This window comes from Peromyscus eremicus, chromosome 5 (genome assembly GCF_949786415.1).
Source record: "Peromyscus eremicus chromosome 5, PerEre_H2_v1, whole genome shotgun sequence".
In the NCBI taxonomy this organism is placed as follows: Eukaryota; Metazoa; Chordata; class Mammalia; order Rodentia; family Cricetidae; genus Peromyscus; species Peromyscus eremicus.
This window is the reverse complement of record NC_081420.1, coordinates 23,543,456-23,560,787: the sequence shown is the minus strand read 5'-3', so window position 1 is coordinate 23,560,787 and position 17,332 is coordinate 23,543,456. Positions and strand designations below refer to the sequence as shown.

General features: G+C 41.0%; 1 protein-coding gene across 1 annotated transcript in view; it reads right to left on the bottom strand.

The window, feature by feature from the left end:
- The window catches only part of LOC131910750 (uncharacterized), a 280,595-nt gene that overhangs the window by 115,758 nt on the left and 147,505 nt on the right, over positions 1-17,332 (bottom strand). The window contains exon 13 of the mRNA XM_059262637.1: positions 15,959-16,053. Within this exon, the coding sequence (XP_059118620.1) occupies positions 15,959-16,053 (95 nt within the window). The remainder of the gene's footprint in view (positions 1-15,958; positions 16,054-17,332) is intronic.

The window sequence follows — 17,332 nt, the reverse complement described above, 5'->3', positions numbered from 1 at the left end:
TGGTTTTAAAGCAAGCCGTTTATATTTCTCCAATTTCCTCATCCCTAAATAGACGAAAGGCCTTTTAGGAGACAGAAAAGGGGAAACTGGCTTTCTATGTGGGTAATCCACAAAGTTGGGTTAAGTGAACTCTAATCGGATGCATTTAGTAAAGACACCATACATTTTAAGCCAGAAATAAGAAAATGTAAGATAATACAATTCTGATGGAGAGCACTGGAAAAACTTCAGCATAACTCAAAAAAAGCACAAACCATAGTTGATACAACAAGGAATTTGGTAACATTATAATTAAATGTTTCAACTTAACACAGGTCACACAGAAAAAACTCTCAGACAGATGGCTGAGAAAAGATATTTAATGGACAGATGATACAACAGAAAAACATGCCAAAATCTGACACAAGGTAAAGAAAAAAATTGTGTAAGACATTTCCACACTTTAGGAAAAAAATGTCCAAAATTCCACATAAAATGACAAAGGTAAGTAGGTAAGGTCCTCAGAGATGAAGCTCTAAGTAGAACAAGTTCACAAGAGTAAGGCTCCAACTTGTCATTACTGCAAATTAAAGCAATACTGAAAGGCGCCATGAAGATACATGTTCTCTTTGATACTATTTCTGATAGTCCAGCTGAAAGTAGCCTACTCCTGACTGAAAGAGAAAATGATACCACAAAACAGTGCACAATTATCAGGTCTAAAGTATGCATAGCATTCTGGCTCTTTTAATACCATATGCAGCATGCTAGGTATTAGAATAGCAACACACATTGTGCTATCTATTGGCCTATGACATGCATTATGCTGGCTGTTAGAAAACCTTACTCATCAGCAAGGTAAACTTAAAGCTACAGTGCTGAGTTGAAGGCACAAGGAACAGAATGATGCCTATAGCTTCAAACCTTTTATGAAACCCTGTATGAAACAAAGAGCATTACTTATAGTGATAAAACAGAATTTAAAACACATATCAAACATATTGCAATGGTAAAATAACCATTTTATAAATCTTCCTACCTCTGGAAACTAACACACTTGTAGGTAACTAACAAATGAATCTTGAAGTAAATCAATAACAAAATAAAAAAAAGAGAATGTGCAAGATTATCCCCAAGTCTTAAGTGCAAGCTATAGCAAAGAGTGTGTGTTTGAAGATGCCACAGTTTTCAGATTAGTGGAAAGCCTTGGATACTGAGGGAGGTTGGTAACTTTAGTGTCTGTGTCTTTTGATTGTCAAGTCATAGAAGTTGATCTAAGCCTGGAACTCAGGAGATGTTTAGATATGAGTCTCAACTGCTAGGTGATATTTTAGGTGAAGGAAGAGAAATGAAGAAGCAGAGACACAATAGAAGAGCCCATGTGTGATAATTACATGAATTAATGATAACACCAACATATTAAAAATTGAACAAAATGGGGGAAGATGGCTTGTACCTGAAAATAAATAAGTAGATAGAGAATGATTGTTGACTAACGTCCAAGGAGTGAGAGTGAGGTGAGATGTAATGAGGGGGTGCAGTAGCAAAGGGGTGTAGATCTATGTCTCACGGCAGGATGCCAGAATAAGCCAAAACTGTTGCTTCAAACTGCTTGGACTGATATTTGCTTAGAGGTAAAATTAAAGCTGACAGATTTGGTGGGGGTGGGGGTGAGTAGAGAGGTAAGAAATCAAATTGAACATAAGAATAAAAATCTCTTTCCCCAAACCCATAAACTGAATTATCTAGAGGAGACTGCTGAAGCCTGAGAAATCCCCAAATGACTTTAATTTTAGATATCCCAAGATGCGCTGTTCTCCAGTTACTCTCCTAGCTCCCATCTATCAGCCAGAATCAAAAAGGGACCCAAGGTAAGAATAAATGTAAGATTTCCCCTTATTGAGCCCAATTCTCCTATTTTAGGTCCATGGGGAACAACAAATAATCCTCCCAAGAAGCAAAAGGAGAAAAAAAGGAAAAGGAAACTCTCACCTATGTGTCAGTGAAGGTGTCCCATTTCTGAGGTCTTCTCCCACAATTCATAGCTTTGCTTGCAAGCAGGTTTGTACTACATGGCTCACTGGTCCTGTCAACAAACTATACCCCCTGGATGCTTACAATTAATGCCTGTTAAATTGTCTAGACAACACTCATTTTCCGGATTTGAAATTCATAAAGTAATCATCACAATAATGTAGCTACCAGCAGCTGTCTGATAGAGGAGTTACAAGGATGCAACATAGGATGCTGAAGATCTAGTTGGACTTGGAGACCCACTGCTATCTCAGTGTGAAGAAGAATATTCACTTCCTGACAGGTGTGCCACAGCCACATGGAAGGGCATAAGAACTTTTCTTGAGATTTCTGAACTGGATCGATAATGGAATGTCTTCTTATTGAAGTCAGGTGCACAGTGGGCTGCACCCACATTCAAGTGCATTGAATGTTGGGAGCAATCAGTGCATGGGGGAAACTAAGAACTGTTAGTATCAGCTCTCATCAACAGGAGTGAAGTAGAACAACACTTTTTTGTGCTTATGTTGTCACAGATTTTTATCTTCATAAATATAAATACTATAGGTTGGGCATATTCTCCTCATATCAGCCTGCCCTATCTTTTCTTCCCCAACCACATCCCATTAATCCCCATTTTCCACCCAGTTTTACATCTACTTTCATATCATAATTTGTACATGTATGATTTTATGCATCTATGTAAAACCTAGGAACCAGAAATTAGAAAAAAATGCATTATAAGATTAGCTGAATCACTTAATATGATCATGTCCAGTTGCATTAGTTTTCCTGCAAGCAATATGACTTTATTCTCCCATTAAAAACGTCACTGTGTGTATATAACACATTTTCCTCATCCATTCCTCTGGCATTGATTTCTGGGTTGGCTGTACAGCTGTGTTTGGAATGATGCCAGGCTTACTAAGGGTTCAGAAGATGATTTCCTCCAGTACCAAATTTCAGCCAAGTTTGAACCAGAATGTGAGAAATATGTCCTATCTAAGAAAGTCCCTGAGTGTCATGAGGTGATGAGGGGCTACAATATTACATCTGGGTTTTGATAATTATAAAGTGGACATCAGTGGGCAACTGGACTCTTAATGAACTACCTTTTTCAAGCATGGAGAGATGTATTACTTATGTTGAGAATAGGGAGAAGAGTCACATGTTGGACATGATATTGTCATGCCAAAGCCTGCAAATTGTGAATATACCTGTGCTGTTTAGTTTTATGTCAACCTGACACAGGCTAGAGTCATCTGAGAGGAAGAAACCTCAATTGAGAAAATGCCTCCTTAAGATGAGGCTGTAGGCAAGCCAGTAGGGCATTTTCTATTTAGAGGTTGATGGGGGAGGGCCCTAGCCATTGTTGTTGTGGCCACCCCTGGGCTGATGGTCCTGGGTTCTATAAGAAAGCAGGCTGAGCAACCCATGAGGAGCAAGCCAGTAAGCAGCACTCCTCCATGGCCCCTGCCTCAGTTCCTGTCTCCAGGTTCCTTCCCTGTTTGAGTTTCTGTCCTGACTTCCTTTGTTGGTGAATAAATCCTTTCCTCCTCAAATTATTCTGGTCATGGTGTTTCATCACAGCAGTAGAAACCTTGTTTCGGACAATGCCCAGTCCTATAAGTTCCCCTCATATACCTTGTAACAACATTATGGTGAAGGATAGCCCACATAGCTGAAAAATTCAGTTAATGAAGTAATCATTATTGTAATGTTATGAAGAAATGTAGTGTTGTTTACAACACTTGTATGCAAATCTGTATAGCACTAGTGTTAAATTTCTAGCTACTAGGGTATGAGTCAAGAACATGGTGAGGAATATTGAAATAATCAGGTGACTAATTGATTTAAATGTTATTTAAAATGTTATATCCTGAGATGGGTAGATGCATAGATAAAATATGCATATACAGAATTAATTACAGAGCAATGATTTGTTTTTATCTGAGGTTTTAGTGAGCAAAATTTATATTAATCATTTAAAAACCAAAATCACAGATTTTCATGTTAAAACCTTTCAACTATTGAAATTTCTCAAGATGAACTGGATGGTCCTAAAAAGTATTAAGTGAGATGAGTTCAAGAGTGTTCACAATGATGCAGGATACAGGATACAGGATACAGGATACAGGATACAAACAAGTGTTCACATTGATACAGACTGTGACAGCTGAGCAGAGACTGTCAATGGCTCTCAAGTTTTAGGTGGTGAGGACTATAGCAGAAGGGAAGGGGAAGAGACCAAGTAAAATACCACAGATACCTACAGTACATCCTTGAAAATTTCCTGTAAAATTCATGCAAAAAACATCTAGAATAAGAAATTCCTAAAAACTTAAATAACCTCAGCTTTATCATTTGTCCCATATTATATAAGAGTTCAGTTGTTAAACTATAGATAAATTCAAGGCAGCTGTACATCTGTCCCCATAAAGGGAAGGTGAAGTTTCCTTGATTTTCTGTGCACTTAGCAGCACTCTCCACCATGGCTCAGTAGGTAAAATTACCACCTATGCATATTGTAGATGTGTTTATGTGTCAGTGTTGCACTTAAAACCTTTAAGTTTGTGCTTGTGTTAGAGAGATGAGGGAGTAACTTCTATGTGCTGAAAACACCCATTGAATTAATGATTCTGAAATCATATAAGCTATTGCCATATTACAATTTGAGTAAGACGAAATCCAAAGCTGTTTAGGTAACATAAAATACTGAATAATCATGAAAGTTAGTGGATTGTGAAATGAATGACCACCTACCGTCACAGATGAAGCTGGCCCAAGACTCTCCAGTTTATTAAAGAAGGCATAAAGTATATGAGAGTGAAAGAATTTACAATGCTTGAAGCTCCAAATACACCCACACAATTGTTTTCTTGATGCTGTTTACAAACTATTACAACAGTACATTATCTGTTTTACTGGTCATTTGAGTTTTTGCATCAAATAAATCCCTACATTGCTTTGTGCCCAGCTTTGCCCTTTCATCATTTAAATCACGCAGCTTGAGTTTGGACAGACCCAAGCCGAAGTTCCAGGATATTTAAATCTTATCACTGATGCCATGTTAGGTTTCCAGACAGTTGACTAAATTAATTCTGCTCACCTCATTCTCCATCTTCCCGACTGAATCGGTGTGGTGTCTATAGAGAAGAGTGTCCTGAAACACACTGTGCTCATTTTCCAAGACATATTAGACTAGAAAACAACTATCAACATGCTATGTTTTAGTGAGTCCTGGACAAAATTGCAATTATCGCTATATTGTGGATCCAGAAGATGGGACACAACTCAAACTTGCCAAATACTGGAAGAGTGAGCATTACACGTAAGCACGTACTACACAAGCAATACATTTATATAGGCTCATTGCCTCCACAACACGCCTTTCAGCTACCAGCAACTAAATGCTCATCCAAGAATTTTGAACAACCATTCTTTTCATTATCTCATGTGTAGGGACTTCTAAACAAGTGAAAGGAGTTGAGAAATACAAGCTCAATAAGACAGGGTGCTGGGTTGACCACTTTGTTGTTGTTTTTTTTCCTCTCCTAATGCAGGACACCCATAGCAGCTCCCAGTATCCTAACCTATCTCGCTGATCTGATTGAGAAGAGATGAGAGAGAGGTGAAGGAGCTTTCTTCCTTCTTAACAGGGAAGAAACAGAACCTGGTACTTCCTCACATCTCAGTGGCTAGGACCAAATCTCTGACCACTCATATCGAATGATGAACTTCTACCCACCACATTCATTGGAGACAGCACCAGTGGTAAGAAATATGAAAGAGAGGCCAATGTGATGGCTCCCTAATCCTGAAGACCCAAGTTTCAATCATGAACCCACATGGTGGGAAGAGAGAGATGACTCCCATGAGTTGTTCTCTACCCTTCACACACATGCTATCCCATTCTTACCCATATAAATGCACACATGCATATGTACATAAAAAATAAATAAAAAATAAAATCTTTAAAATTTTGAAAACAAACAAAAATAAGTAGATATGGAAATAAGATGGATGCTAAGGACCAACCTAGAGTGTATATGCTTTTAAATGTGAAGGAAATCAGAGAGAACAAAGCTTTGGGTCCTAGAGAATGCCAGTAGCAACTAAATTTCATGTTCTTATGCTATTTATATGGAAGCAGATAAGTGCATAAGTGCTGTGATTTTTCTTATCAATCTAGCTTTTCAGTCGACTATGGGGTCTAAGAAGTGGGACCATTTATCAGAGCCAATATAGCTTAGTGTATATATATAAGATACTCATCAGGGACATGAGTCTTGTTTGGGAATATCTTTTTAGTAAGTCAACAGCATGGCAGAAAATACCCATGCAACTTAGCTCCAAAAAAGGAGGGAAGCGATGCCCATAAAAGTAGAATCAAATGCACCTGAAAAGGAGAATACATGCTGGCTGATGAGAGGATAGAGCATCTGTGGTCATATAATCAAGGTGCCAAAAAGGCAATGAAACTGAAGGTCATTCTAAGAGGAAGAGGGGAGTACGTGGACCATGCACTTGGATGGTCCGAAACCAACAAGGGGTTTGCTGCCTCAGGTCTACACATAGGACAGAAAGGCAGACTAGACTGCAATCTTCTACGTGGAATGGTCAATTCTAGGACCTGTCCAGAAACAGTCACCCCAACTGAAAAAGCAGTTGCCTGCCCACACTGACTTCCTAGGGTGGAGCAGACAAGATGCCAAGAGAAGGCCCTGTGACTCTTGGCTCCCGCAATATGTGCTTTGTGTGGTTCCCTCCCCTGAAATGAGGGTGGGACCTATTATGAACTTGGAAATGGAAAATGGAAAAGATAAAGGCAATCTGTAGAAATAAATAGGGTATAGTTCACACTAATTCCTTTGTGACTTGATACTGCACATGGGGACCATCAATTTCCTTTCTGCCTTCTCTTTTACTCCATCCACTGTGCTCTTTACAAGCAATAACTCATTTTGGGTCTTGGTGTATATGGGTTTTGTTGTTGTTGTTGTTGTTTGTGGGGGGTTGTTTTGAGAAAGAAGATGGGAAATCACCTCCTGACTTAGCATTTGAGAGAATTGTCCTACCTGAAGTAAGAGTCCCTCATATAGTGCATAGAGTAATTGATTGTACAGAAGAAGCGCACATCACATGGAACAGCAGTTGGCCTGCTAGAAGCTGTGGGCAGCATCCCAGCCACAGCCAGAAAAACACTAGGGCTCCCTGCCACACAGCTGCAGATAATAAAATTCACTCATAATCTGAATGAGGGTGAGGGGGATTCCTCCTCACTTAATCCTCCAAATGAAAGCACAGCCAAAGCCTCAAACACACCTTTCAGAGACCCTGGCAGAGACCAGCTGATCTGTGTCGGGTAACTTCACCCACAGAAATGAGGAGCTTAAAACCATGTGTCTGTCTTGCTGCTGAATGAACCAACAGAAAAAGAATATGCTTATCCCTCTACCTTCTACCATTAACACCCTATGTGCCAGTGGAAGACCTTTTGGTTACTAGCAAAATATTTTGCTTATTTAAAAAAAAACAAAATATCACTATTTTAAAACATTAAATATAGGCAAGAAAACAGAAGGTTGTAGAAAACGGAGAGGCAGAAGGAATTCTGGGAACTAATAATAGCTGGCACTTACAGCGCTCACTGAGCACTTACTATGTACTGTCACTGTCTACATTCTTAGATGCTGAAGATAGAACCCAGGTCCTTATGCATGGTAAGCATTTCTGTACTGCTGAACTGTTCCTTCAGCCCCACTCTTCCATATTTAATGTACATATTCGAATTTGCTAAAAAAATAGATTGTACTATTACCTTCATTTTACTGATAAATTGGGGCAAAACAGGTTGGAAAAACTTCATGGTTTTGCATACTCCTGCCTCACCTAGTTGAATTTATAGAGTGAATTAGTCTGAGCTAAGAGATTATGCTCACAGAGCCTGTATTACTAGGCAATAAGATTGGTACCTCCAGATAAACACACAACCATGCTTTACCCACATCTTATAAGATGAAAACCTCAGTCAATACATACCTCCCTGCACATGGCTCATGGATCAACTACTTCCAGGAATATGCCTCCATAGTTTGCTTTGTTTTGTTTTGTTTTTGTTGTTGTTTTGTTTTTCCACTTGTTGCTGGGGACTCAACCTAGGCCCTCCTGTATGCCAGCCAAGTGCGCCACGACTGAGCTTGCTCTCTGGGATTCTATTTTCCCTTTTTCTTTGAGACAGGGTTTCAATAAGTTTTTAGTTCTGTACGTTGAGCTTCAGATTTCCCTGCCTCAGTCTCCCAAGTAGATCCCTTAACAGGTCTATGCTGCCAAGCCCAGCTCTGTGTGGGAATTTTGCTCTGCTGAAGATTTCTAAATCTGGTATAGGTATACAACTCTTCTCCATGGCTTCTCCTCTTCATTCCTCCCATGCTATCTGGGGTGTGTGAGTAGAGGAAACTTTAGAAATATTCAGAACCTAAAGCCTGTAAGTGTCTCTGAGGCTGGGAAGGGGGGTGACAGAGGACAGCAGGACAGTATCCAACAGTGGCACAACAGAATTGGCTAAGTGTTGAGAGGCGCACTGCCAAAGCTCTTGGGATGTATTTTATACTCTGATACGTTTCAAGAATATGCAATCCCAGCTACTTGGGAATCTGGGGCAAGAGGTAGCAAGTTCAAGGCCAGCCTGAGCAATTTTCTTAAACCTGGTCTCAAAGTAGAAAGCAAAAAGTGGGCTGGAGATGTAATTCAGTGTTACAACATTTTCCTAGCCTGTATGGGTTCATGAGTTCAATTCCAAGTTAAAACCAATCACAAGGCAGTTATGAGCATAAATGGGGGAGGAGTGGATGAGAAAGATTTACTATGTGTAAAACTCTGCCTGAGTCCTTGTGATTAGTCTATCACCACAGGTGTGAAGATGAAGATACACTGGTCCTTTCAGTGAACTGTACGGCAGAATTTTGAAAGAAAGGGGCTGGGCGTCCTCAAGAAAGCTACTTAGTACAAGAATTGTATATTAAAATAGCACTTGAAAACTAAGGAAACAGTTTTACTTTCTACCCACTTCAGACTGCTTTATTCTGGTTACAGCATGGACACATATTGAAACTGAGGGGTTGGTTCTTTGGAGACAGCACCGCCAGTCTTTGACCTGATAAGTCTCATGATACATTTAAGAGCAGAAAAAGAAAACTTGTATTTTGAGGTGATCATAAGGACCCGGGTAACTCTGTTTAGTGAGATCACAGGTGTGTCTCCACTTAACCAATAGGAAGGATCATGAGCATATCATGAGAGGCTTTTCCAAAAGGCAACATTAATTTTCAAGTGTTTAGATTGCAGAGACAAGGATTTCTCTCCAACGTACAATTCATCAACTTCCTTACTCACTGTAAAATCAATCTGCTCTGCTCGCGTGACATAAACAAGTCATTTCTCAGGAAGGAGACAGACCATATGTGAAGGTGTTTTACAGAAGCCCAATGGGGAATACGCCAATCAAAGAAGCATCTGCATTCTATTTCAATGTCAAATCACATGTGTGTTATAAAAAGGCAAGTGTATCGCATGCATTAACGATAGCTTTCCTGCAGAGTTCACCCACACCTTCCCTCAGCAACACACCCAGGGCAGCCATGGACGTTCTTAAAGAGAACATAGATCTCAGTGTACAAGGGCCAACAATGTGTGCCTTTTGCAAACACCTGGGCATCTGCCCTTCACTTCCATGACAGAAGGAAACTTGCATTGATCCATTAGATGGACTTTCTCAAAAATCGGCACTTTCTTATCAATGCCTTGATAAATAAATATCAGAGCCTTGTGCAATGGAGAGAAAACAGGAAACTCTGAAAAGACTGGCATTGTTCTCAGGAGAGCTTGTTCTGTACAACTGAGATGGATTGAGATGGAAAGGAAGTGAGATCCAGCTCACTTCCAGTGTTAAGCAGCTCTATGACCTCAGGCAAGCCACTGTGCTCGGACAGGTCCCAGCTTTATGCAACATGTATGAACTGACAGGGCTGAGCTAAGTCGTCCCCCAGATCCTTCCTGCTCTGAAATGTGTGTGAGTCTCCTGTTGCCTAGCCACCTCGTTGCACTTGAGTAGTAATGGGATCCTTTTAAGGTTGTCTCCTGACTGGAACCTTCTCCCAGTGGGAAGTTAGATACCTTGGAAACACATATTAGCTTCTCTAAGCCACCAGTGTGGGATCAGCTGGTTTCTAGCACGCGTGAGTACAGCTTCCAGGGGTACTTAACACACACCCTGGCTTCCTCGTTCAGAGAAATCCCTGCACAAAGATTAAGGTGCTTCATTAGGAAGCCCGGAACTCAATTCGCTCTGCAGGCGATGGGATTCCATGGCTGTGTTTAAACGGGCAAATGAGTAGTTATTTATGTAATTAACTGAATGGACCTTATAAGCGTTCTCCTCAAAGTCCCTGCTATCACAGGGGAAAAAAAATTAAATGGAAGCTTCCCAGTGGACAATGTCTTTTTTGACCTAAAATAAAACAGGACTCCTCCTTTGCTGAAGGGAATATGTTCTAAGATAGCCCCCCACCAGTGGGTGCTTAAAGCCATAGATAAGACCAAAATCTGTCCTTTATGATTTCCTGTGCAGACTTACCCACGGCAGTTACATTTGCACATTAAGAGCAGTATGGTATTAAAAACTGCCTAATAATAAAAGGGACCAGTTACAGCAAAATACTCTAGCACAGATATGTGGAGAAAGCCTCGCTCTCCAAATACCTTATTGAACCGTAATCTTCTCCTTCTCGTGATAACGTCAGATAATACAATGTCTGAGTAATGAGATGAGCAGAGATGAGTGACAGGCAAGGCACATACTCCTAGGCTACTGTGCGACACACATCCTGTCACAGTCAGTCTGGTAACTGAGGTGGCAAAGTCACTAAGGATGGTGGCATTTCAGTATGGAAACAGCATAGTAACTCATAGCTTGGCTGGACGTGCAGAGATGGTGCAAGCTTACGTCACGCTACTCTGAATTGCACACAATTAAAAACATATGCATTGCTTATTTATAGAAACTTGCATTTAATATTTTGGGACCATAGCTTCCTGCATGTAACTGCAACCGTGGAAGGCAACACAGAAGGTTGGGGGTGCTATGTTTATCTGTGTAGTCATATTACTTCATTCATGTCAGTCCATAGCTATCCTCTACTTTCTATCACTCGCCTTCTCATTGGCCTTTATCCTTACATCACGTACGCCATCTAGACTTAAGCATAACAGTTGATGAAGTACTTTGTTTAGTTTCAAGTCATTTATAATGGTAACTGTGAACAAGAAGAAAAGTGTGCCTAGTGAAAGGGTTGCCAGCTCAAGACTTTGAGAAGAAGAAACAAAACAAACAAAACCCCAGGTCAGAGTGTGGGAGCCTTCTTCAGGTGAACTACCAATCCCTCATCTAATCACAGTGGTCACATGAACATTGTCTGTGTCAGCCAGCCTTTGGTTATATAGGAATGGGGATGGAGAGGTCTGTTATCAGAAGATGGGGACATTTCTAGACAGAAAGATGGCCAATAAGAACAAATACCTGCACTTCCCAGCCTTTTGACAAACATCAACTATAGAAAAGACCCTAGCCTAGAATGCCTTCAAGTTTCTACAGAATTTCCTTCCAGAAATACCAGTATTTTTATCATATTCCTCATATATCAATTCCACAGATATTTATTAAATGTTTGCCATTTATAAAAACATGGGGAGTGTATGGGGAGGGGCGATCTCACAGTATCTAATCTTCAAGAAAAAGTACACATATGAAGGAAAACAATATTAACATATTAATGTTAAGGTGGCACAGGCCTTGTGCACTGGAAGACAGGAAGATGCAGATCCTGCTGGGTGTGTCCCCAAGGATTTGCACCTATGGTTCCAGGACTTTCGGAGCCTTCTGAGGGACAGACAGCCAACACATTCTCTTCCACAGTCACAGACAAATTAATTGAACAGTTTGTTGGCTGAGGAAAAGAAGCCTAATAGTCTTAAAAAATGCATGAAAATGACTGACAGCTACAAATGAAATCTGCATTTGACAGCTAAAGTGCCCGTATGTTGAAAGGGGAAGAAGAAGGAGGGAGAGGAGGAGGAGGAAGAGGAAGAAAGGGTGGTGGTAGCTATGGTTTACAGACGTTTTCAGAAATCTACCAAATTTTCTAAAATTGATAGTTTCAAAGGAGGCATGGTGCTATTGGAGTGAGTCAGAGTGTAAGACAGAGCACTCCCCCCCCACACACACACACACACAAAACATCATTCAAACTTGCTGGCGTGGGACACACGTTACCCACTTGATGTCATATTTAGCTTTGAAGCCAGGTAGTAGAATGTTCTGTGTTAACTGTGTTTTATGAGGATTTGGAGAGGATTTAGGCAAAGGCCTCACTAGCACATGATTTACTAGCTCTAATAAAAAAAAACATCAAGGCAATTGTTCAGATTGTATCTCAGACCAGTGAGAACAGAAGTTTAGAGAGGTGTCAGGAGCGCCCATATCCTCAAGTCGGGTTCAAAACAAGATCTACAGAGTAGCTGATGATTCCACACTACCCTTCTAGAAGCGGCAGCAATTTCTAGAGAAGAAAATGATTTGAAGTAAATTAATTGACGTAACAGTCAATCGGGTGAGAGGTGGAGAGAAAAATGTTCACTCATCTATCATTGTATTTGTTGGCTCAACAAACAGGTACTGCTCAGGTTACATTATAGAGCAAGGACTGTAGGTCTTGGGCCTGAAGACCCAGCTGTAAGCAGCTCAGAGGGGCTTCTCCCTGCATCTTTGCTAAAAGGTGAGTGAGCAACAAAATGAACAAGTAAACAGAAAACATTATTTTAAGTTGTGGTAAATTTGTAAAGGAAACAGAGTGATAAGAAAAAAAATAACCACACTAGGGGCAGACTCTATTTTTATGTATTATCTCCAGCATAGCCTCTTCTGGAAAAGAAAACTGATGGTAAGACCTGCCATCTGCACTAACCACAGCACAAGGAAGTGGGTGAACGTTCCAGATAGAGAAGGAACGAAGCAGAAAAGCCCTCATGTCATCCAGTTCTTAGTGTGTCTGGCAAACAAAAACGGAAGACAGCTGTGGAGGATGACAAGTCATCTTGAATAACCTACACCCTTGTATTAGTCAGCGTTGGGTCACTGTGACAAATTACCTGAGATAAACATCTTAATAGAGGAAAGGGTTGTTTGGGCTTATGGCTCCAAAGCTTACAGCTCACGGCTGTGTGGGCCTCTTGATTTGGGACTGTGTCAGTGCAGGATATTATGACAGAGATCATGTGGTGGAGGCTCCTGACCTCATGACAGCTGGAATCCAAAGAGGGACCCGGAAGAGCATTAGTCCCAACCTCCCCTTCAAGGGCATGCATCTAGAGACCTAACTCCCTTCCACTGGGCCTATCCCTGAGACCCTACCACCCCACCTCTAGAGTCCCACAAGTTAGGGACCAAGCTTTTAGCATAACAGTCCTCTAGTTTTACTTTCAGATGGGGCCTTTCTGTGAAACACCCCTGACAGTAGTTTCCCTTATTAAGAATCTATGTCTTCCAGTCTTCATATCGATTACCATTCAAGGCTCATGGTAACTAAAAGCCCACAGAGTGGAGTTATCAGATGTGCTTGAGAAAGAGAAAACAGCTACCAAAGAGCTAAACACGCATCCACAGTGGTGTCAGAACTGCATTCCGTACCCAGGTTGATCAGTCTACAAAGCCAACATTTTTGTAGGTTGTACTCTGGAAACAAACTGACCCCATGACAGGTCCTTCCCACCTAGGAATCAGTAAAGCTGAATGTGTTAGATCATGTCTCCAAGACAGCTTCACAGTGTCCTTCTTGCCCACCTGCTCACTTGCAAAGGCACCTTTCCAGTTCTTGCATCAGGAGGTATAGTCCTCACCCGCTCTGGCTGGCCCTGTGACGCATTTCTAATTATGTGCCCATACCTCACTCATCATGGTGCATGAAGCAAAACAAACCTTTCTCCCTATCTCTTCTATCTGATATTTTGTCACAACGAAAGTAAAAGGACCAAATGCTGAAAATCAGTTTCAAGAGGTGGGATTGTTGCTGGGGCACATCTGACCATGTCCTTTGTAAGCTTTAGAAACCAGTATAGAGGACAAATGTGGAAGACTTGAGATCTCTGGGCTAGGGAGGCACTGAGGCTCTGAAAGCTGAGCTTAATACACTGTTTTGGTGAAAATGTGGATAAGTAGAATGCTGATAGAAAAGTAGACTGTCAAGATCATACTTACAGGGTTCAGATGGGAACAAGAACTCTACCAGGAATTTGATTTCAGGTGATTCATGGTACAGTTTGGCAAAGACTCTAGCTATGTTCTGCCCTCATTCTGGACATTTGAGTGAGGCTGCATTCAAAGATAATAGACTAATATATAGGCCAGAGGAAATTTCAAAGCAGCATAACACTCAAGGTGTGGCAGGGTTACCGCCTTCTGCTTTCAGTCAAATTTACAGTGAGCACAAAGTAGCTCAGAAACATGTGAAAATCAAGTAGCTCAGATAAAAAAAGGAGCAAAAACGAAATTCAAGTCACATAAGAAGCAAATGTAGGATTGCCTCTTTGGCTAGTAGAAGGTAGCATCATCAGGCAGACACTGACTTTTAACACTGGGTTGAGAGCAAAGGTAATTTGAGGCCAAGACCGTGTAAAAGTGGAAACGTGCTTAAAAAGTTTCCTTTTAGAAAGAGAGTAAGAGGAGAGAACTGTGGAGGTGTGCTATTCAAACAGGACCACTTAAGAAAGTGTTTCTCCAAGTTCAGCTACTCATTTAGACATGACTATAAGCCACCCCAGGGGGTCCAGCTGCATCTTGGCCCATCAGCAGAAGTTGGTGCTAGATTTTTTTCAGGCACGCCAAAGGTAAGTTATATAGTGACTAAGACTTGTATAAAAGGTTGCCGGGAGAAAAAACAAAAGAGTGTGAACCTATAGAGGTGAAGCCCTGCACTCGCTTTTGTAGCACGGACATGTAAATGGGAATTAATGCCTTCACACAGAAAACAATGTACTCTTAAGCCTGGAGACCATAGGCCTTCATGGGTAAATATATTCAGGCCTCGAAAGAAAAATGAATGCCAGCAAGAACTCCAGAACATGTGACTGGATGATGAGATTTGAGTTAATGTAATGACCTCGAGTAGATGGAAGAGTAAGTGTAAACTTTGATAAATAAGCCACAGGGCAGATAAATTGCCCAATGGGAAAGCCATTCCAGGACAAGACCTTGGGGTGAGCAGAGAAGCAGTGAGGGGAACACATGACCTTGTACCTTGACTGGCTCTCCTGTCTCTTCTTTCTGAACTTACTGCCTCTGTCACACTTTGCCATGGTGCTTAGAAGGACACATCACTAGAAAACCCTGTGTTCACTACCTTTGAGAGCCTCTGCTCCGAAAGCTCCCCACCTCATTTCATGTGTTACATGTGTTTGCACAAATACAATCACAAGCATTAGACAAGTAATAAAGAACAGCAATAGTTACGGCCCTCCTGGATCATAAGTGAACCGAGGCTTTAAGCATCTATACCTAGCCACATCCCAATTCAGTCTTCAGTTTCAGTTTCTACCATCCCACCACCATTTCCCTAATGCAGGCTCCTCTTTAACACTCAACTCCAACTTTCTCAGGGATCTCGTCTTCATCTCTTCTGTGGGACACTTTGTGAATTTTTTTTAAAAAGCCATAAATCATAATATACTAATGTACATATTCATATCTATCATTGAACTGTGAACATCCCTGGGCCAGGATAGATATGCTATAGTCTACAATGAATACATAATCAATTTGAGGACTAAATAAATAACAGCAGAATAAGGCAAAGAGAGATTTGTTGGAGTCATTGAATGTAAATAAAAAAATAAAAAGGCAAAATAAGACACTCACCAAACTGAAAGTCGATGTTTCTCCAGTTCCTCTAGGTAAGATGTATCCCCTGAATAATCTTCAGCATCTCCAGATCTCCACACAGTAGATCTTTCCTTCAGAGAGAGAGAGAGAGAGAGAGAGAGAGAGAGAGAGAGAGAGAGAGAGAGAGAGAGAGAGAGAGAGAGAGGAGAAGTATTTTATTAATAGTAGATGACGAGTTCACCTAGGTTCAGGAGTTTTTTTTCCTCCAGGATGACCTGTGGAGTCACCGATTACACAACAAGTCACCAATACTCCTTGGATTGTTGCATGCTTGGTATTCTCTCACCAAACTTTTCTCTGCACAAAGGCAGGAACATGGAGCATTCACCATGTTAAAGCACACTGAATGGCACCTGTAAGTGTTGTTACAACTGACAACCAAAAAGCAAACTAACCTTGATCATGCTATTACACTCAATCAGGATTTTGGCTCTAAGTTAAAACAGGAGTGCACCTTACATCAGCTCTTAGCAAAGGACGTTTGAAAGGAGATTTACATAGTCTGTGGGAAAGAAAGGGAGGTAGCTGGGTTTCAAAAACAGGAAAGAAGGACTTGATGAGTTCTTAAGATTCTGTCTCCTTCTGCTCTATGCTTCAGCAGGCCATTGCATACTAGTTTTGCCTCCATTAACCTCTGAGTGCTATAACCTATGACCCTCATAACCTTAAGCTCAGTACTTGTACAGTGTCTGTGAAGCTAATTTATTAGAATTTGAAAGAATCGTGCAACATGATGCTGGGTCTAGAGACCTGTCATTCAACCTGGGAGTCCTGCTATGGTAGAAAGTGGGGTAGGGAACAATTACCCCAGCAGGGGCCTCTCTTCCCCTTCCACCAAATCGCCTCACATTTTACCTGTTCCATGTATGGGAGTCTCCTGGAAGATTTTAGTACAAATGCTGGCTACAAAAAGGAGTTTGAAGAACGTGAGCCCAGAACAGTGGGACACTAGGTGTCACATTTATAACAGTGGCCTTAAAACCCTTGTCTTCCTCTACGTGCTTTCACTTGTCATTTGGTAGGGGCCAGTTTCTTGAAATTCCTTGATCTCAGCTGATCCAAGTGTCAGCATAACTCAAGAGTTTGTTTTGCAATTGCAAAGTTCGGCTTGGGGTGGGCAGGTTGCAGGAACCAGGAAAACCATAGAAAACCAGGTGGAGTCAATGTGTCATCAAATCCCTAGTGAATCCAACGGGGCTTATTTCTTTTATATGGAACTGATCGGTTTGATTACTTTAAGAACAAAATCCAGTTATGACAGCCATGAATTTGAAATACTTTCTATTGTGGTCCTTTTTATCTTCCTTAGCCTTTAGAGCTCTTAAAACAATAAAAATATTTCTGATCAGA